The sequence below is a fragment of the Triturus cristatus genome, chromosome 2_1 (genome assembly GCF_964204655.1).
Source record: "Triturus cristatus chromosome 2_1, aTriCri1.1, whole genome shotgun sequence".
NCBI lineage: Eukaryota > Metazoa > Chordata > Amphibia > Caudata > Salamandridae > Triturus > Triturus cristatus.
In genome coordinates, this window is record NC_140581.1 from 7,085,844 (window position 1) to 7,108,496 (window position 22,653).

A 22,653-nucleotide genomic window follows, 5' to 3' on the forward strand; every position below is an offset into this window, starting at 1 on the left:
TTTTGATGTCGGGAAATCTTACCCTCTGTTGATTGCGGTTGGGGGGGGGTCCCTGGTTCTGAGGCTGCAGGTGTCGTCAGGAGCGTTGAGGTGGGTCCTTGGGTGCCGGATTCGGGGTCACAGTCGCCAGGGGGACGTCCTTGGGGTCTTTGTCTACTCCGGCACAGGCCAGGCTTGGGGTATGCAGTGTGCAGGGTTCGCGGTTCCGGTCTGATGCCAGGGGTTAGAAACTTGCTTTGAGCAGAGCCACTGCTCATGGGAGTCCCAGATGCTTAGAGTCACAAGGTAGCCAGGTCCTCTGGGGTTTGTGAGGTTGTTGGCCACAGGAGGTGCCGGGATTTAGCAGGAGCAGGTTCGAGGGTCGACAGGCCGGTAGGGCTGGGGCCAAAGCAGTTGGTGTCTTCCTCTTAGCAGCTGCAAGGCAGGTCTTCTTTCTTCTTGTCCTTCTTTGCTTTTTCAGAATCTGGAATCTAAGGAAGGAAGGTTCAGGGTGCCCCTAAATACTAGATTTAGGGGTGTTACAGGTAGGTAAAGGGCAGGGACCAATGGGTCCCTGCCCTGGGGTGGGTACACCCCCTATCTTTGCCACTCTCCTGTGGGAGGGGGGCAGTAGCCTAATCCTGATTGGGCAGGGCTTCCTATCTTCAAGATGGCAAGAGCCCGGAGATGTGCTTCACCTCTCCTCCCCCACCTGAGGGGTGGGGTTGGCAGGCTGGCACATCCCCCGTCCTTATTTGGGGTTTCTGGCCAGTCTTCCCGCCAGAGTGGGGGTCAGAACCGGTGGGGGCCAGTTCCTGGCCACAGCAAGTGGCCTCAGGAACTCACGAAGGCAGCATGCCTTTGAAGCTAACCCCTGCCCATCCTGGGGGAGGAGAGCTAGCACCTCGCCCAGGATGTGCATTGTTGCAGGTCCAGGAGAGCGGGGGCTCTCCACCCAGGGGTCCAGCAACATGTCTGCTGTGTGGCAGCCTAGGCAGCCTCTCAGACAAGACGTAGATTGTAGGTTGGGTTTCAGGGGGCATCTCTAAGATGCCCTCTGTGGTGCTTGGTACATTAAATCCCACACTGGCATCAGTGCGGGTTTAATGTGCTGAGAAGTTTGATACCAAACTTCTCAGTCTTCAGTGTTGCCATTATGGTGCTGTGGAGTTTGTGTTTGACGATCTCTCAGCACCATGTACTCTTAAATGGCAGCACTGCACTTACAGTGCCCAAGAATGTACCTGGGTACTGTAGGGACACCACTGGCATAGGGCACCCAGCTAGAGGGGTGGCTGATGTATGCCAGGGCAGTGTAGGTTGTGGGCATGGCACACAGGGATGTGTACCATGTCGACTCTTTGCTTTGTCTTGTACCCAGACACTCAGCCTGCAAGGGCAGTGTGTTTGTGTTAGGGTACAGGGCCTCTAAGGGTGGCACAATAAGTGCTGTAGCCCTTAGGGGCCTTCCCTGGTCACAAGGCCCTGGGTACCTAGGGTACCATTTACCATGGGCTGACATGTGGCCAGGGTTTGCCAATTTGGGTTTTAGGTTAGGAATATAGGCCCTGGGCACCTGATTGGCAGGAGTCCAGGGCACACTCAGTCAAAGTACATTCAGCAATTCAGCAAAAAGTGGGGGCATACCATGCAAGAAAGATGTCACTTTCTCACATACCCAACGGAGCACAGGCCTGCGCGAGTGAGTTAGCGTAGTGGAGGTCAGTGGGATTCAAGGGAATGGCGTAACCCGGCCTTGCACTAGATGAAGCGTGAGGATTGTGCTCCCATTCCGGGAACGTGCATTACTTACATCTCTGTGGCTGGAGGGAAGAGGCAGACACTGAAGTGAGGGTAGTTTGATAATCTAGCAGGGCCCTTTGGTTGGTAAGGAGCTGCTGAAGAGTCTACCTGAACAGTGTCAAATAGTGGATGTTGGGAGGCGGGGGGGAGGATTGCGTACTCCGCTGTGAAAGGGGAGGAAGCTGCTTGTGGAGGCTCGCCCTTTAGTCTGTGCTTGAACACTCCTTCAGTTGGGCTTACGGCAGCCAGGTGAAGAAGCATCACACCGCTCATATGTGCACTCCAGGATGGAGACAACCTTGTAGTGAGAATATCACTCTACAGAAAGGCTGCGCCTGGAGACATTGTGAAAAGGAGACTTAAAAGAAGAACTACCTGAAACCAATTTGAGTGGAGGACGGCTGTGCACCTAAGGTTGGTGTCTCTGCCTAACAGTCAGACTCCCAGGGTGAAAGGACATCACCTGAAGTCTGGATTCTCTGTTGGAGAAGCCGTGTGCCCATTCTGAAGTGCATTGAAGCAGGTCAGCTTGCTGAGAGAGGGAGGAGACTGCAATGCTCTGCAGAAGGAGGCCGACCAGGAGAAGAGAGTGCCAGCCTGTCTCGTGGCCGTGGAAGGGCCAGGAGGAAGCAGACTACCCAAGAGCCCATCCAGACGGACCCTGCTGCCCCTCCCCGCCTCCCACAGACTCATGTGAGTAGCTGCCAAAGACCCCTTCAGGGATATAACTACTGATTGCGGAGGAGCCAGTCTGAGCCACAACCACTGACTGTCAAAAGCCCAGTCATGGTTGTGGCAGAGCAGCAGCTGGCCCAGGTGTGACTGCATCAGCCTGGGGAGGATCCCTTCCCCCATGGACTGCACACCTAACTATGGTTTGTCTGGACTGCACTGCCAACTGCCGTGGTACTAACTGCACCTGTTGTGATTGCGACTGTGATTAATCAGACTGCAGTGGCTGGGATCTCTACGGATTTGGGAGTACCCAGCAAACCAGCTGAGAGATGACAGCGGGGTAACAGCGCTAACAACTACAGACCGCACCCAGCACAGCAATCAGACCTGCCAGTTCTTTGCTGCTGCTCCACTTCAAGGACTGTTGATGCTCTTCCGAAGGTGGGGGGAGTTAATGGGGCTGGCGGCAAGGGAGAAATGTGTCTGAGGTAAGGAAACGGTGACACCTTACAGTGAGAGTATAACATTACCAGCAAGTGAGTCTAAAAAAATAAGAAAAACTGGGGGCGACCACTTACAAGGGGTCCTGTGCTCATAACTGCTTTTGTAAGTCGGCCCCGGAGATGCCAGCACAATCTTTGCAGACACCGACCTGAGCGCTCTGCGGCTGGTACTCAACGGCAACACCATTAGGACACAGGAAGAAAAGGGCTGAAGGAGGATTAAGGGGAAATAAAGGTACAATGAGGTCAAGAGTCACCTGTAGCACTTTTGAGGCCTGCTCCAAGCCATCTGTGTAGCGTCGATACAAGTCCAGGTGCAGACAGAAGTCTTCAAAACCATCTCCAAACTGGCTGCCTTCCAGGGACTGCAGAAGGGCCCTGAGGAGCCGGACAAAAAACAGGTGTAAGACGGACACAGAATACCACCACCACCACACCGAGCGCCGTGCCACATGTGAGGAACAGCCTTCCTCTCAAGCCTCTTGTGCAACCTCCCTTTCCGATACACAATATACTCCATGCACCAAAGCGCTCACCAGATCCACTACATGCACACACACCTCATACCGATTCACAATATACTCCGTGCACCGAAGCGCTCACCAAATCCACTACATGCACACACCTCACACCGATACACAATATACTCCGTGCACCGAAGCACTCACCAGATCCACTACATGCACACACCTCACACCGATACACAATATACTCCATGCACCGAAGCGCTCACCAGGTCCACTACATGCACACACCTCACACCGATACACAATATACTCCATGCACCGAAGCACTCACCAGATCCACTACATGCACACACCTCTCACCGATACACAATATACTCCATGCACCGAACCTCTCACCAGGTCAACTACATGCACACACCTCACGCCAATGTCTTTGTACCAGATATGCCTCTGTGCAGCTCTGTTTCAGATGCTTGGGGACCTCAACGAAACAATGGTTTTCCTCATATGACCCTACATGGGGTCGTGCTGTGAGTACCAGAGGGTGGGATCAAGATATGATTAGCTTCCTGGTGCTGGGAGAACCAACATACTGTACATCATAAAAAAGGCTTCCAGATTTTCATTTTTTACTGATTTTTACACAACTACAGACAGAAAACAATCCATTTCCAGCCAACCTATAGTTTTAAAAGCAGAAAAATTCAGAAAATTGGGCTTCTTTTAAGGGACTCTACTTGTTGTCCTTCATGAATTCCAGACCAGCTGCTAAGCAGGAGGACACTGTGGGGACTTACAAACAGGATCAGATTCATACATGTGTATAGAATGCCAATATTGAACTGTGTAGTGTTTTGTTACATTTGGCTGCTTGATTTGCTAAAATGCAACGGGCATCTAAGTATGAGCGCATCTTGATCAGTCAAATAAATTTGGAACCATCTCATTTTACAACTCGACTTCATCTCAAAACAAAATAAATATGGATAAATACCAATTAAATAAATATGGATGAAAACAGATGGAAATGTTGAAAAACAAATACTATAAAACACCAGGAGCCCTAATCATAACTACTACAAACATTTGGTAAAAAACAAATTTGCAATTCAGTTGCGTCCGACAGCCAAGAGATTCCTCAGCAAGTTGAGGGAGTTCCAGAGATCGGCAGCCAGCACAGGGAAGGCTCTACCTCCTCTTCTGATTTCTGTGCACAGCGAGAAAGGAGAATTCCCTAGACCAGTTCTCAAACCCAAAAAGTGAAGTGACTTGTTCTTTAACGCCACCCACTATATCAGAAGAGTTACTGGGGTGTGCCACGGAAGTTCCTTTTTGAGGGAGGGGCTGCCTAGTGCGAGCTGGAATATTTGCTACACATGAGTCTTTATATTTAATGTTATTCCTGCCCTGTAGTTGCTCATTTATGATGCTACTAGAATGGCCAGCCCCAGTGTCTACCTCTCTGCTGTTTAAAACACAGGAGCTTGGCTTAGAACTATGTGATGGTGCGGGTAAATGTGTGTGGCTGACAAGTTCCTCCACCTTGGCTAGCCTAGCTTAGACGGTAGTTATTTTTAACAGAAGGGGTTCCAATAGGGTTGTCATCATAGTTTCGAGTCTGCCCCAAAAGTTCCCGACTTGCACACTGTTGGAAGAATTATTTAACTCTTTAGAGTGAATGCCAATCGTTTGGCCCTCACTAGGTTCTCTAGAACCGGTTAAGATTTCCGCTGCCTTTCCATTTAATCTCGACCCTGGTTTGCTCTGCTTCCAGATGTTCCTACTCTTCCTTTTTTTAGGCGGGAGTACTACAGTAGGAGCTATCCTGGGCTTAGCTTCTTGCCCTCTGGTAGTTACTATAGGCCTAACAGAGCTAAGCTCTAACTCAGAGGATGACGAGGACACTATCTACTAAATGATCTTCTGTAACGTGTGGTGCAGAATCAGACCGAGACAAAGATACCTCATTAATCATAACACAAGGTTCAGTAAGCACAGTCGTCATAGAAAGTCTGGTATGAGGGGGTACCGGCTCCAGTGACAACCTCCGCTCCCCAAGTTTGATTTCATTTATAAGCACAGATTCCGCCCTCTGAAGAAAAGCATCCAGAGTGCCTACAGCCCCCTGGCTTTGGATTACTCTTCGCTCACTCATTGTGGCGGAGTCCGTTCGCAGGTTATAATCTAGTACCAGCACGCCCAAACAGATCACAGATTGCGAAACTCAAACCTCAAGTTCAGGGACTTAGAGGGGTGGCCCAGCCCGGCCTCCTCCAGCCACTGACAGGCTCAGATAGCCCGCCCTTGGTCCAGCCTTCGTCCCGCGCACGTCCAGCACGGAGGGTGGAGAGGCAGAGCTATATGCGCGATGGACACGCCTCCCCCTCACTCGCGGCAGCTGTGCAGGCAAAGGTGTACCCTGGGAGTTGCAGTCCTCTCTCAGGGTGATGGTGATGGCACTAGAGCAAGCAGGGCGTATCCCTGGGACCCTCGTCCCACCAGAGAATCCTGAGCAGCAAACTGCCCCCACACGAAGCAACACGGACAAGCGGTCAGGAATGCAAAGGAAGCGGGTTCTTTTGAAGGGAATAAGTAAAATCCCTCAGTGTCACTCACGAAGAGGGGTCGGCGGGGGGGACCCACTCACCACTGGGAGCTGGAGAGGAGGGGTGTCCTAGCACCTACTCACCACAGGGAGCTGGAGAGGAGGGGTCTGGGAGGACCCACTCACCACAGGGAGCTGGAGAGGAGGGGTGTCAGAGCACCCACTCACCACAGGGAGCTGGAGGAGGAGGGGTCTGGGAGCACCCACTCACCACAGGGAGCTGGAGAGGAGGGGTGTCCTAGCACCTACTCACCACAGGGAGCTGGAGAGGAGGGGTCTGGGAGGACCCACTCACCACAGGGAGCTGGAGAGGAGGGGTGTCAGAGCACCCACTCACCACAGGGAGCTGGAGGAGGAGGGGTCTGGGAGGACCCACTCACCACAGGGAGCTGGAGAGGAGGGGTGTCAGAGCACCCACTCACCACAGGGAGCTGGAGGAGGAGGGGTCTGGGAGCACCCACTCACCACAGGGAGCTGGAGGAGGAGGGGTCTGGGAGCACCCACTCACCACAGGGAGCTGGAGAGGAGGGGTCTGGGAGGACCCACTCACCACAGGGAGCTGGAGAGGAGGGGTCTGGGAGGACCCACTCACCACAGGGAGCTGGAGAGGAGGGGTCTGGGAGGACCCACTCACCACAGGGAGCTGGAGAGGAGGGGTCTGGGAGGACCCACTCACCACAGGGAGCTGGAGAGGAGGGGTGTCAGAGCACCCACTCTGTACAGTGAGATGGAGAGGGGTCTGGGTGTAGACAAGTGTCATCACAACGGGGAGCAAAGGGAGAAAGCAGACCAACAGCAAAAGGGGAAGGTGGTGGGCTGGGAAGTCTGTCAACACAGGCAGCTGGTGAGGGGGTTTCTTGAGAATGACTAGCACTAACAGCATAGCAAAGAGAATCAGCCCAATGGGAGGGTTGGTGGCAGGAGGGAACCAATCAGCACAAGCAAGAGCTCAGAAAAATCAAGATGCAAAGCGAAAGAGAAGAAATCATGACACATTGTTCAAGTCATACTAGTTTATAATACAAGACAAACAATAAAGAAGTCCATAGTGATGGCCATATAGCATCGAGCCTATGACCTACTCTAACTGCGGCCTCATCTCCAACGGTAGTTATCGCAATACTGCGTTTTTCCATGAGGTGCTTCATAGCACTCTTCTACTGTTTCAAAGCACGGCCAATAAAAGATTGTAGCATTAACAGTGCTCCATTTACGAGCCTCGTTGGAGATAGAAGGCGGAACCGGCCATTTGCCTACAGCTTACCACTTGTCAATTTCTAAACATATCACAAGCGAACAATGTTTCAATAGTCTTTCTTTGCATATTTCAGTATTACCTAAACTAAATCTTTAAAATTACATTTCTTTTTGGGGCTATTTTTATGGTATTCCTTCACTGTGGTATCTGTCACAAACTGTGAGGGCCATCAGCACTAGCGGTGGTGCATGGGGTAAGCCGTTGCCCACTTTAGTTTCAAGTCTGCAATGACATCATTGCACTTGCTGTGACAAGAGGTTATATTATAAACTGAACATCTCTCTGGACCATATTCTATGTTTTTTAAATGGTGGACCAGTTAGAGTCAAACTAGTAATCCCACCACCATTTGTAAATGAGGCTCTTGGGCACTCCAGCCCCCTCATACCCTACCAGCCAAAAGAATAACTTCTAGGCAATGTTACCATGGCAACTTCCACTGTGACATTTTGACAACGCCACACTGACATCTTGCCGGTTTGGCATACCAACACATACCATTACTCACCCCGTCTGCCCTGCTGCCACGGACTTCACCTACCTTTGTAGTACAGCAAACCCTCGCACCACCTCACTGACATCCAAACCCTCCAGGCACCCCATCTTTTTAGTGCACCAACATCCTCACCACACCCTCTGGTATCCTTCGATACTCTCTGCCACTCTCACACACAGTCCTACAGATCACTCACTCGTTGGCCTGGTAGATAGATTTGATTGGCCCAAAGATCGTCTCTCTGATATCTTGACGCAGCGTTCCCTTTGCCTTCAAAATCTCGACGAAATACTGCAACAAAAAAAAGAAAGGAGAGAAATTAAGAATACAGTATTTGTCTGCATGCACACCTACACTCGCTTTACTAAAATTCTCACTGGCACTGGAAAACTGTAACTAAGTTGCTAAATAAGGCTACAGTAATATGGCGTAAAAGAAATGGCGTGGCCTAAAAGACCATAAGTAGCCAGAGTTGCTGGAAGCCCTGATGCATGGCAGCACTAGTCAAAAGTAAAGTTGCTAACCGGATGGAAAGTTCCCCTGTTACGTTAAGGCACCAGTAAACTGCACCTCAGATGTCATGATATGTGTTACATGATTTTATGTAGTGGGTTCAGTTCTTCCTGGAAGGCAAACTCCCCTAATTCCCCCTTATACCCAACTGTGAACAGGCCTCTTATTGCAGATGCCACCCAGATTAAAGGTAGGCGACCGCCCTCAAGTCAACGGAGAGAACAAAAGATGTTTGGGGACAGCTGGCTTTCTGAATAATCTCTGGAAGGAGGGGTCTTTTCTGGGGAAAGTTGTGTGGAAGAGGAAAGATGTGCCCTTCAAACCCACCAGGCACCAGCACCAGGGGTGACCGGATTCCCTGCGCGTATTAATATAGAGTTCTAGTCATTGCTCCAATCAGGGGAGGCCGGCTGCAGTAAGGGTGTAATCTCTTCTAAAGCTTTTGGGGGAGAGGGAGTTGGAGAGGCTCTAAACTGAATAATGGGCCCCAACTCAAACAATAAGGGCCTTTTACATCTTGTTCTCGGGGGTTTTACCCAAGTTGTTTGACCCGAAAATGAGCACCACGTACAACACTTCCAGCAATCTTATTGCAGTATTTGTCTAGTGCTTACTACCCCTAAGTGAGGTAGTGAAGCGCTGGTCAAAGCTACACTGCTTGGGTGTGTCATTGGAAGTGTGCTGCCTTTAATTTGAACCTATGTAGGAAGGATTTCCAAGTCATGTGTGATGACCACAGAGGTGCGGTTATCATGTTATGGGACGCAGCAGTTAACGTAAGGTCCAAGGATGTGCGAGGAAAACACGGATTTCCATTATTTGTGTTATCCTGACAGCTCTGATTAGCTGTTTATCTCCCTTTATAGTGACAGCACTTTATGTTCTAGATATGATTTCCTACGCTGGCGACTGCAGGAGGTTGGTCCACTCGAATATGATGGCTCTGGGAGAAGTAACAGGTGTGGATGGACTGAGAACGGAGGCTCGGAGATCTTCCCTGGTGGGCTGTTAATGTCCTCCTTTATATGACTGCCATTATGAAATGGCAACTGAAGAGAATCTCCAAGATTGGCAGTGTTGCCTTCATCCTTTTTGTAATTATTGGATATAACAGACAGGCTGGTACTGGGGACAGGACAGGAGAAGCCAGTTGTCCAACAGTTTTTTTCCGGGGCATGTGGCTTCTTGGGAGCCATACCTCTGGGGATGGGCTAGAGAGCTCTGAGTGTCGAGATCGGGGTCATTTGGGAGTGCGCAGAATTGTGCATTTGGGATAGTCGGATACCACACTACCCAATAAGTGGTCATCAAGAGGGAGAGAACCTGGTAGCCCATTCGCTACCAACCGCATCGTACCCTGAGGGCATTATCTGGAGCTAAATAGAGCACCGCTGGCACCCAGAACTCAGATATCGACCAACTCGGAAGGAAAACCGAATAAAGACAGCCCTGCCGCACCGAGGTACCCGCACAAAAAAGGGCTGTACCTGCTGCATAGGGTGGCTAGCGAAGAGAGGGACTGTGCCTACCATGTCCCGCTGAAAGAGAAGCGGTCTCCAGAGCCCAGTCAAGAAAAGGGAACGCGGAGGGCCACCTGACTGGGCTCCTGTTCGCAGCACTGGGACAACAGCCGACGAAGCCTGCTGGGACAAGTGGGTAGCCCAAAGTCTTCAAGACACGACCACCACTGCCCTGCAGCACCGAAATCAAAGACTCGCTGCACAGAGTTTCCCCTGAATTTGCTGAGCTCGGGAGTGCGGTCGGAGAGTTGCTGGGACTCTCAGAAGGCAAGTTATTGACTCAGAAAGGATTGGCCAGTAAGCGTTAGAACGGGTGACTGGTAGTACAGTGGTGAATGAACTTCAACCAGGCAGGAGAGGACTTTATGGGATGTCGACCCTGCAACTAGGACCTCCTGCACCATCTTCATGGACCAAGGAATCCATGCAAGAAGACCCCTGTCGACTACGTCACATCCACAGCATCCTTAGAGCATCTTCAGCATCGTTCATCCCTTGCACCAGGACCACTCCACGGGAATCCTTTGCAACGTGGATAAAGTGCCTGGAACTGCTGAAGGACGGCTTTTTCTGTGGAGTTAACTGTTCGTGAGGACCTTGCTAGTTCCTCAGACAAGCTCCTTGCTGGAGTTGGCCGCTTCAAGTACTTCTAACTCACAGCAGTGACATCTACCCAAGTGCTCTTTGAAAAGGTTAAGTGTCCAATTTGTTGACTACCAAGGCCTGTTCGCAGTTGAGTGAAATTGAACTGATTTATTATTGCTTGTAAAATCTACATCTCTGGAACCCTCCAGTGGATCCTTTTCGTTCTGGGGTCTAAATTCTAGTAAAAATACAACCTAATTTTCTAAATTGGTGTTGGTTTTCTGGAGCGTCATGTTGATTCCTTCTTCAAAATGTTTTGGTGCCGTTTAAATGCTTACACTAGTTTCTCTTTTTATTTTTTTATTAGTGTTCCACAAACCAACATTTACAATGTATCACTGACATAGAACAGTGCAAATCACATATATCTCATTTCTGTGATATCAACTTATATAAATTAAACATCAAAATAATCTTTTAAAGGACGCCAAATTGTAAGACCTAATTTTCTTACACTAGTTTCTCCGTGTAAGCCTTGTGGCCCAGTGCCACAGCTACCCAGTGTTGAGATGAGGGTTTTACAAACGAAACCTACTAGACCAACACCCATTGGTAAGTGTATCACAGAGGGAGGTCACACAACCACACCATAGATATTACACCCCACTTCCGCACACGCTTCTTTAAAGAACACAACCCAATGCTGCAAATATTCCAATAACCAGCTACCTCTCTAACCACTTGCTGGCTTAACGCTTACCTTGGACTCTGTAAATAACACACACATACCCCCTCAGTATCCCAGTACTCTGCAACTACAAAGCACTAGACAGATCAAAGCAACATCGGCTTCCACTCTCTTTTCAGAAGGATGGACAACAGCCCTTCCAAGGTAAGTTCATCATCGAGGGGCCCAGTTTAGTAACAGCCCAAGAGCACGGTCTTGTTGAAATCCAGGGCCAGTTCATGTCCATCCATTTCTTGACAACTTCTATTGAGCTGCTCATATCTGCAAGTTTCCTTGTTGGCGTCACCCAAGAATGGAAATATTAGCATCTGCCGAAAGTCTAGATAAGAAAACACTAGAGTACCAATAGATCATGGAGGCATCACACATAAAAGTAAAAAAACATTGGGGTAACAAGGATGGTGGGGCATGGAACCCTTAAAATATGTGACAGCTAGTGTTCATCTGGGGGCAGTGAAAACAGCACGTTGAACCTGAAGAAGCAGGTTTCTGGGAAATGATCAGAACCCGCGGGATCTGTGAACGGGTCAGCCACCTGCAGCAACGGGTTTTTGTAAATAATCTATTTTTTTTTTTTTTATTAAAAGAAAATCGCCAAAAGCTGTTCAATGCATCGTTTGAGTAACTGACAACATTTTTATGAAACTCTGGTGTTTCTGTGATACGAGTATGTTTTAGGACACAAGACGTGTCACTTGGTTCCAACAAGGGTAGGACCTCCCAAGATACACCAATGCACACTACCCAAAAAATCTCAAGAACAGCACCCTCATGATTGAATCATTATGACAGCAGCCCTTCTCACCGTGGTGACCAGGTCCAACTGCTCCACATATCTGCGCTCCGACTCCACCAGCTCCTTGGCAGTACGTACTCTCTTTCGCTGCCAGCGGGCCCGCTGCTCCTCCACGGTGCTGACTGCTACTACATGCTCTAGGTGCGTACTCATAGCTGTGGGAGCAGAGGGGCGTGCATGTGCATTCAATGCTGGAACAAACATAACACTAGCGTCACATAAACATCTCAGGGTGAGGCAATCACTGTCCCAACTACATCTCAGGCAAATACCACTCATCTCACTGCACCACTTCAGACAATGGTCATCACCTCCACAGCAAAGACAACTCCCTCCACAGCAAAAACATCACCTCCACAGCACCACTTCAGACAATGGTCATCACCTCCACAGCAAAGACAACTCCCTCCACAGCAAAAACATCACCTCCACAGCACCACTTCAGACAATGGTTATCACCACCACAGGAGTAAGTCAGCAAAGACAACTCCCTCCACAGGTACATCTCAAGAAAAACAATAACTCCACAGCTACAGTTCATGATAAAAATCAGCAGCAGCACAATAACACTTAAGATAAAAACAACAACCTCCACAATTTCATCTCGGAAAAAAAGACAAACAAGTTCACAGCACCAGCTCAGGAAAAAAACATCTCTGATGCAGCTGAATGTTAGGAAAAAAATCAAGTACAATGTCAGACCTTCGGAAAAGAACATCAACTGCAGAACCACCTCCACAGTACAACCTCAAAACCATATCATTACCTTCACAGCTAAACAACAGTCACCGTTACCTGCACACCATCAGCCCAAAGTTACACTTTAAGGCTACGGCTTCCATCACATGTATATCTCAGGGTCAGGACCCAAAATGAAAAAAAAGCCACCATAAGAGTCACTGCTATAGGTCAATGTGAGACCATAGCTACATCTGGAGAGCCCGCCTACCACTGTCACAGCCTCATCTCAGGGTCAGCCCACCTTCATTGTCGCATCTCACTACCACCCCTGACTTCACAGCTACAACTCATGGCTCAGGTTCACAGTGGAAGCTACATTGTTGGGTCGCCATCACATCCAAAGCTAATGCTATTCGGTAAAAGGTGCATTGGGGTCAAGTAATATGGAAGTACTCACCAGGGCTCGTTGTATGGGATCCCTGGCTGCGGGTCCAAGGCATCAAGGATGGTGCGATGTAGGTTATTTGGCACGCACAGTGGAGAGAGCAATGCTGGGCAGGGTGCAAGTACCCCAGGCTCTGTAGGGCTGGTTCCGTATTAGGAGCATCGTTCTGCGCCTGGCAGAGGGCACATGATGTATCCTACGCAGGGCACGCGTGGCACTAGTGCTGCAGAGGGACCTACAATGGGCAATCAAAAGCTCTTCATTTAGCAGTCAGCTCTCACTCAATATCCCTGCTCTTAAACTCGCACCATCTTTGTGGCTGCTTCGCTAGTCTTAGTGCGGCATCGCTCTCAGTCTGCCCAAAGATTTCTTGAGAGCTCCGTTTCATGGGCTTCATTCCTTTAAAACAGCCCATTCATCTTTAATAAACGCTTTCACAGGACAATAAGCTTATCCAGTACGATTACAAAGTCATAGTAGAGAGTTTACATTTCTGCCACTTCTCTGGGAGTTGGCCCAGGCACTCGAACAGCAGTGGGCAGCGTCAGAACGCACCTTCTGCCCAGGACCCGAAGACAAGGCCACAAGGTATTTCTACCTTTTGTTACACCTAACATTGGTAGTACTCAGAAACACACTTCATTCAAGCACTGAATGCAAAACAAAACAAACAAAAAAAAAAACACACACTCAAACAGGAATACCCCCCACCCCCCAAACCACCAAAAAGGTGGACAATTCGCTGCATGAGCAGAAAATACTACTAGATCTTGTGCAGCGGGTGCACTTTAACCACTCTACCTGGTAACTCCAGGTCCTATCCTGGTTGTGTCACTTTGTCTAAATATACTGGAAACAGTCCAATCAAAAGGTGGATAATTCCACTGGGAGGGTGGCATCAGAATCACCACAAACCTCGGCGTTTTATGGAAAGAGTCACCAAGACAATTCTTTTTAAACCCAGGTTCCCCTATCCGGCCAAACCATGTCCTTGGAAAATCACTATTTGAATGAATTCATAAACTCGCTTTTTGCAGATATTGGGAAGAGGTAAAATCAGGCTAAAGACTTGCTAGTAATTATGTGATGAGAACGGGATTGGAGCCCAACGCCTCTTGGATATTACCCAAAGTTTAACGGTGAAAGCCTCGGTGTCAATTCACCAAAATATGATATAGGGAAGGGATTCCTCTAGAACCACAAACTTCTGCAGCCTACCAAGCTTGAATGGACATGAGGCGGGTATTTTTGTAAATGTATCGAAGGCGCCGCAATGTAATGTACAGACAGCAGATTTCCCACTACATTTGCAGACAGGTCGTCGTTTTATGGACACGCTGCAGTGCAGAAACCAAAGGCGTGGAAATGAGGTTTCAGTGAATATTGATCCATTTCATGGTTTCCATCACACTACAGGATTACGATAAAATGCCTTTCTTTTTGTGCATGGCTTTCCTCGCTGCTGAATTTCTAGAGTTTGTTTCCAGGTATTTACATTTTATACTGCCTTTCCTTTTAACACTCTCTGTACCCAGCAGGACTGGTACATAATGAGCTCTACTTTCTCAGACTGCGTAGCGAGAGGAGCTTGAAAACACCAATCACCAGGTTAAAACAAGCATTTGCAATGCAATAGGTCTCGCATTTGTTAATAGAGCTGTTGGCGTTGAAAATGACAATTTTTTTTACTTTTGTTTTTTTATTTGCAGAGGAGTAATTATAAAAGTAAAAAAATGGTCATTTTTTACTCCAAATACTAACAAATGCGATACCTGTTGCATTACAAATGCGTGTTACAATAGCTGGCACGAACCCCATGCCCTGCACATCCCGTCTCATATTTGTATGTTTAACCTGCGGCCCCTCGCATGCTCGGATTTTTAAGCAACTTATGTTGCTGGTTCCCATTAGAGGAAGGCAGGGCCGAGCCCCCAGAGGAGTTTTCTGAGAGAAGCGCTGTCCCTAACGGTGCCCTTAGGGCCCTCACGAGACACCGAAGCAGGGTTTCACGAACACGGTCTTCCCCGAATATTTGTGGCTGTTAGGTATGCCAAATTAGCATTGCTCTTAAGGGAATCAGATGTTTGAATTTCTAATTACACTGAAGTTCACTTCCTGGGTAGTTCTCTCTCTAGGTCTTGCAGTCCCACGTGTTGTGCCAGCAGTACAGTGCAACCAGCCTGCTGGGGTGACAACTGTTTTTAACCTGTATACCCATAGTGCACCTTAGCTGCAAATGCTGTAATGCAGGGTTTTTTCCTAGTCCAAAATAATGTTTTTAAGAAGAAGGCGTAACTAATGTTGAAGGGAAGCTACCACAAGCGTAATACACACAGGTATCTAGTACAGGATGGCCACCCTTAGTAAGTACTTTTTAGAAACATATACTTTATATACACCTTCTCGTGCAACATTGAGTTTGTGCTCACTTCGGCAGCGCACAGGGCAAAGAAGGTTATCCGAAAACATTGATTTCCACGCTACAGTTAGCGCAATGGCCTAAGTTTCTTTACTCAGAAAGTTGCCTCAGTAGGTGTTGAATGGGAATAGTAGTCTCCTATGTCGGCGTGGGATCGCAAATAACAAACGGGAGAAGCGTTAGTGCTGGGGAGTGTGTGCCATGCAGGCAGGAGAAAGCCCTTCAAGAAAAGTGCTAGGAGGCTGGATTCTGACATACCGAGCAACAACACATGTAACAGGAGGAGTCCTCATTGGAGGTTACAAGAAAAGAAAATGCGATACTGAGGAGGGACTTCTAAGCCTATTGACCAATGAAAAGGCACCATTTACGAAGGACAGGGGCCAATTAAAATGATGAGGAAAGCACTGCCTAGGCAAGACCTAAATAATGACCCCTGACTTTGAAGCACAGCAAATGTGACAAATTAAACAAGTATTTGCAATGCAATAGGTCTCGCATTATTAAAGTTTGAGCTATTGGCATTGCTAAATAATGCAACACCAATAGCTCAAACTTTAACTAAGCGAGACGTATTGCATTGCAAATGCTTGTTTCCATTAGAAGCCTTTGCCCCTTCCTTTGCAGATCCTGTTGCTGAGCTGTGCAATTGCTCTAAGAAGGGGTGAAAAAACGACAAAGAATCATTAACATGCAAATGGTCTTTTAAAGACCTATGAAGTACTTGGGTGCGGCTGTGTGTGTGCCCGGGAAGCTGTCTCAGCCGGGCTGACACACATGACAGAGGTGGGGTTGGGGGAGGTGGGGAGGTTCTGAGGAGTCCTGGAGCTGACGGCTTGTCAGAGCTGGGAGTACTGCTACACTAGTTATCTTTATTTAGACCACACCCCTACTTAGATGGGCCACACCCCTTTGAGGTTTGCTCCGCCCCTTTTAGAGCACCCCCAGTTTTTTTTCCCACTGAAAGACCTGCCAGAAGCCATCTTGCCGTGTTTAGAGGAATCTTGGTATTACTAATGGAAAACAGAGTGGTTTGTCACAGCGCCATGACTCCAACAAAAGCGCCACCTGCAGGACCTCTGCCAACATTGAGACCCTCCATATCCACATGCAGAAGCTCCAATGCCCCCTGGTTCTGCACCACTCGCTGCCTCCTCCTACAAGAGCAGAATAATACTATACAAACAAAAATATACCAACCGTTTATTTTGCTGATTTGGGGAGTAGCAAGTGTGAAACACAAGTTGGCCTGATACATGTCACTGAGGAGCACAGTGCCTCGTGTGAACCACCCCCTTCATTATATCTTTATACATATATCGCAAGGTGTCTATGGGTACGTAGTTTTACCGCTAGATGACGGGCATTTGTGCAGCTTGTTTATTTCTATTTTTTTCTGAGCTAGAAGGACCTTTGACTGTTCAGACACCACGTGACCCCAGCTGACGTTTAATGTTTCTGATAGGTAACGGTCAGTCAATGTGTGGCACCCAGCGGTACGTGGCAACAGATAACCCAGTGACTGTGCCATCTCTACCTGGCTGCTACCGGAGCTACAAGCAGAGCGTAAACAGGGGCACCTCAGTATCTATAGCAACCTGGAAGCAATCAAAACACAACAAAGAACAGTGTTTCTTCCGGGGTAATTTCTTCAGCATATTTCTCATTTGAGAACAGATCAATTGTAACCCAGTGGTATTAATAATTCAAAACATTTATCACACAAACACTAACCATAGTTGACCTGCATGGTATTCAAATTATAGGGCATACTGAATAGCTTGAAAATGAAGACGGCTGCTACAGTTGTGTGCAAAAGGGGGCGCAGTGCTCGAGTGATAGCCATGTGAAACAAGCAATGGCTGCGCGGCCGTGAAAGTGACACTGCCGCGCGGAGCGAAAGTTTAAGGAAACCAGTGGTGCGCGCGCACCACAGAGGAGTGGGGGCGAGGGAGAGCGGCAGCGAGGCGATCGCGTACTGCTGCGCGTGCTAGATACGGACAGCAATCGGCAAAGCAAAGGCGGGACATGGGCCCGCCTTTGCCCAATTGCGTGTGTATATATATATATATATATATATATATATATATATATATATATATATATATATATATATATATATATTACCTACTGGCGGTCGCCAGTAGGTAGTTATAGTTAGGACCACGTTTCCATAGGAAAACCTCAACATTCTATTTTGAATAACTTTGGCGCCGGTCGACGAATCCTCGCGAATTTCTCAAAATAGGTGGGGCGCTACGCTCCGCTCCTACCCTGAAAGTCTCGGGGGGATTCGTCAAGCGGGGGCTGAGATAAAAGGGGGGTCCCAAAACGCGTTTTTCCCATGCATTTTTCCATAGGACCTTTAGAACGAGCTACAGCCCGAACGGCTGAACAGAATTACTTGAAATTTGGCAGAGAGGTAGTCCTCAGGTCAAGGAAGTGCCTTTTGTAGGTTTGGTGTAAATCTGTTCAGTAGATTCTGAGAAAATAGCCTTTAAATCAATATATATATCTGAGCCCACTTACGGTACGCTTACCGTACGCTTACGGTAAGCGTACGGCGGCGTGCGCGAGATTCTGATTGGCTCTTAGATCTTAGTAAACATTCGAATCGGTCGAAACCAGGAAGCGGCGGCCGCCATTTTGTGTATTTCACTCTGAAAAAAAAGAGTGAAAACAAGGAAAGGGGGCAATGAGGAGAGTTACAGACCCCCTAACATTTGTAAGGGGGTCAAAGAAGGACAGAAAAGTACAAAAAAAACATTTATTGATTTAAAAAAAAATCACGGGGTACGCGTACGGTAAGCTTACGGTAAGCGTACGGTAAAAAAAAAAAAAAAAAAGATAAATGAAAAGCAGATTTAAGAGTTTAGAAATTAGGGAGCTCTAAAAAGAGCTGTTGTGTTTATGAAGTCATTTTTTTAGTGGTACCTACAAGTAAGTACCGATGCAGAGTCTAAGGTTCAAGAGGAAGACTCTGTTCCCTTCATCATTGAAGTGCACACCATCTCCTCTATAAATGTCTTGCATGTCATAACGCAAGTTGTTGTGGTAAATGGCACCCATACCATAGTCACGGAGGAAAGCAGAAACAGATTTGTTGACGTGCTTTCTTGCTTTGTCAATCTGTGGACAGAAATGATTGGACCAGTTCCATTTTTGCCTTTGGCATATGTTGGAAAACACAAAGGCAGTTTTAGGGAAAAGTGTAAACAGTTGTGCAAAGGTGTCCTTCATAAGCATTTCCAGACCTACCCCAGTCAAAGTGCCTAGGTCATTGCCACCACAGTGCACTATTATGAGGTCAGGGTGTTGGATTTGAATGAAGGATTTCACCAATGGCATCAATTGGTGCCACTTTAACCCTCTCTGACCAATCCATTTAATGTCTACATTTGGCAAAGCAAGGTCTCTCACCATATCTGTTTTCTCTGCAAACTTTTCACTCCAGAAGACATAGCTGTGCCCTACAATCCACACTGTGAACATCTTCAAAGGAGAACTGGATGCACTCAGGAGGTGTCTTTCAGTAGAATGGCAATAAGAAAAGAAAGACAGTTTGGAAATGGAGGCATACATATTTTTTTAAAACAAAAAGAACTGATTGGCTGTTTCATACCATTCTAGAATAAAAACTAGGCTGTATGTGAAAATTAATAGAAGCATGTTTTGTATTGGTACAAAAAAATGTGTAACCAAAGAACAGTACTATGGATTTGCTGTAAGGTTTGAAAAGTCAAGCACTCTTGCTCTGTGGAATTGAAACATTGTGTGTCGAACTTCTGACCTAACTGCACACAGCAGTGTTCCATGAGCTGTTGCTATGGTAGCAGGCAGAAGTCAAGTTGGGGGAAGGGTACTAGGCAGAAGTCAAGTTGGGGGCAGGGTACTTTTGGAAAAGGGTTGGTTTTCAACCAATAGAAATGTGTGAATACATGTGAAAAAAAGGGGGAAGCACTGAGATTTGAAACTTACATGTATATGTGTGGAAAAATAGAGGGAAAGTTTGCCATTATCTGGTTCTGCTGAGAGGAGAGAGGTGAACAGAACAGAGATCCTGGCTCTGATAATCTGCTGTTTGAGTGTCACATTTCTTTCACAACTAACTAATTTTAAAGGTGAGTTTACAGTTTGAGAGGGGATGTATGTGGTAACTTAAGAAATGAATAATAGAAATGGGAATTGTTTTTGTTGTAGTTACACATGGTGGTTTCATAATGTGTCAGTGTGTAAAAGTGATTTACACTTGCCCCGAAAAAAAAAAAGAGCAGTAAGTGTGCTTTCAAATTGGCAAAGAAATTTCGTTTTGGCACTAATGTGAAAACATGACTCTGTGTGCATAGAAGAATTATAGGCAGAGATTTATTGCGTCTTGCTCTGGTGATTTCACAGTTGCATTAGATGGAAAGGGGGAGCGAATTTTTGGGGGAAGAAGCAGAGGCTTAGGTAAGTCAATAATAAAAATTGTAGTCTCTCAAGGACTTTATAATGTGATAAATGATTTTTAGTGTTTTTTTTTACGGTACGGTAAAAAAAAAAAAGGTTTTTAAAAACAAGTAAAAAAAAGATGGAAGATAAGGTTGGCTCTTAAAAGAACCGTTGTGTTCATGCAGGGACAGAGGAAAGGAAGCATGGGAAAATCATTCAAAGCTACAAATGTGCTGATCTATTTTGTTGTTCACTAGGGAAACACTGGTCTCCCTATGACAAATTAGACCTTTACAAAATGTGCAATGAATATCAACCTTCCGAAATCGAAGGTTCATTTCCAGAGGGCCAGCAAAAGGAGATTCTCCCCCCACAGATGAAGGGCTCACCTGACCTGCAGAAGAAGGAGTAAGCCCTGCAGGTGATGGTCCAGGCTGAGCTGCTGTGGATGTACTGGCTCGTCTTTCTGAAGAGTTACCTCCAAAAAGATGACCATGTGTCCTTCTGTGTACATCCTGGAGGTGTCTCTTCATGGTGTGATTCCCAAAGGAATACTTCCTGTTAGGATTACCTCTAGAAAGTACACGCTTACACAGCTTGCAAGTAACTAAGGGTGCATTCACCTTTTGCTGGCCTTCTGGAAAAGTAAAATAATCCCAAACATAAGAAGGCTTTACTTTCCCCGCTCTCTGCCTCAAGACAGTGCTGCTGGTGCTAGCCTCACTCTCAGAAGAGCTCTGCTGTTCTGCCATCGTATCCCAAAGACAAACCAGCTCCTTCTCCCAAGGGATCACAAGCAGAAATGAGGGGAATGGGTGTGGTGTAGGAAAGTTCTAGAACTGAAAGTACTTTCAACCAATCAAAAGTTGTGTGTCATGATCACATGACCTACCGTACGCTTACGGTACGCTTATTGTGCGCTTACGGTGCGCTTACGGCAAAAAGTACGCATGCGCGTAAAAAAGACACGCGCTTGCGCGCATGCGCATAACAGTCACTCCCCGGCACTTCCGCGTAACGTGCGCGTGTGGCGTAAGCGCGCACGCGACCCACGCGCAGTACGCGCGGCTACGCAAAGTACGTAACTATACGCAAGCAGCGTAGATAGATTACGGGCGTTGCGTAAACCGTACGCTTACCGTGAGCTTACGGTACGCGTACTATAAAAAAAAAAAAAACTGGAAATAAATTTTACATGTTTATTTTAAAAAATTTATATAAAATAAATATTTAATGATTTTAAAAATTTAAGCATAGTCTTTATAAAAGGTAAGAAAATTAAATTAAAAATATGTTTGAAAAAAATGAAGAATAAAAAAAAAAATAGCATTTAAAAAACCTTGCAAATTCACTGAAAAAACCATGGGTTTCACACACGTTATAGTTAGGAATTAGCATTTAAAAAACCTTAGAAATTCAGTGAAAAAACCATAGGTTTCACACATGTTATAGTTAGCTGGACATTTTACTCGTAAAAAACCAATGAAATTGCCCCGTTATAGTTAGTTCAGCTAACTATAACTCGCGCGCCCGCAATGCACTGCTGATGACGTCACATATTACATCACTCATGACATGGTCAGTGACATCACTCATGACATCACTGATGACATCTCAAATGACATCACTGATGACATCACTGATGACATCATCCTTGTGATAGAGTGGCAGACCTCCTCTCACCTTAATATAAGCTTTGATACACACATTCAAAAATAGAGACTAAAATTTTCAAAACAATGGACATACCAATACCAGTTACAACAACCTCTTCAGTAATTCTAAGATCAACATACACATCCACTCATTCACCAACAGTCCTATACAGTCACTCATACATGTACTCACTCATCATATGTACTCATACACCTATACATCCTGTTACATAATGCCACTCATCCATAGAGTTACTCACACACATAGTCACTCATGCTAGTAAAGAATCAAACATACATTCACCTGCATATACAGTTATACACACACCACCACACTTACTTCTACGGAAACTTACACATACTTAGTCTTTTAAACAATCAATTATAGAAACACATACTTATTCATACAGGAACTCTTTCAATCTCTCCCTCTCACATATACTCACATATATACACCAATAGTCACATATACTAGTTTAAAACATATGTAGTTACTCATAAAGACACTATTGAGACAGTCATTCACTCACTAACACACCAATACACACACGCATCCACCCATGCAGTCCTGCACACATGCTCTGTTCAACACATACAAACAGTGAGTCACTCATTCATGCACCTATGCACTACGTCATACCCCCCACCGAACCATGCAGACACTCAGACTAATACTCAAAAAAACCAACTAATAACCTATATAGACACCCATGTAGCTACTCACCAACCCATGCAGCCACTTATACACAAAGTGAAAAAATGATACAGATATTTACATATTTAAATATTACTCACTAAGCCATGTATTCACTATGATACACTTAATCAGTCAGTTACACAATCAATTTTTCAAAAAGAAATCATCCATTTAGACAGTAATATACCCATTTATTCTTCTATCAACCTTGAGATATACATATATAAAACATATTTAATTTTCAGAAAAACACACATTCACTGGATGATGTCATCAGTGATGTCATTTGAGATGTCATCAGTGATGTCATGAGTGAAGTCACTGACCATGTCATGAGTGATGTAATATGTGACGTCATCAGCAGTGCATTGCGGGCG

The 22,653-nt window shown here is 46.6% G+C and overlaps 1 protein-coding gene across 6 annotated transcripts in view; it reads right to left on the bottom strand.

The window, feature by feature from the left end:
- Positions 1–22,653, bottom strand: part of ARHGEF39 (Rho guanine nucleotide exchange factor 39) — a 121,427-nt gene that overhangs the window by 91,831 nt on the left and 6,943 nt on the right. For 4 of the 6 annotated variants that reach the window (XM_085627614.1, XM_085627611.1, XM_085627612.1 and 1 more), the window contains exons 2-5: positions 13,087–13,309; positions 11,958–12,139; positions 7,983–8,077; positions 3,218–3,338 (exon numbers count right to left, since the gene is read on the bottom strand). In XM_085627614.1, coding sequence (XP_085483740.1) covers positions 3,218–3,338; positions 7,983–8,077; positions 11,958–12,139; positions 13,087–13,129 — 441 coding nt within the window. In that variant the 5' untranslated portion in view covers positions 13,130–13,309. The remainder of the gene's footprint in view (positions 1–3,217; positions 3,339–7,982; positions 8,078–11,957; positions 12,140–13,086; positions 13,310–22,653) is intronic. The other 2 variants (XR_014969044.1, XM_085627613.1) reach the window with 1 other exon arrangement.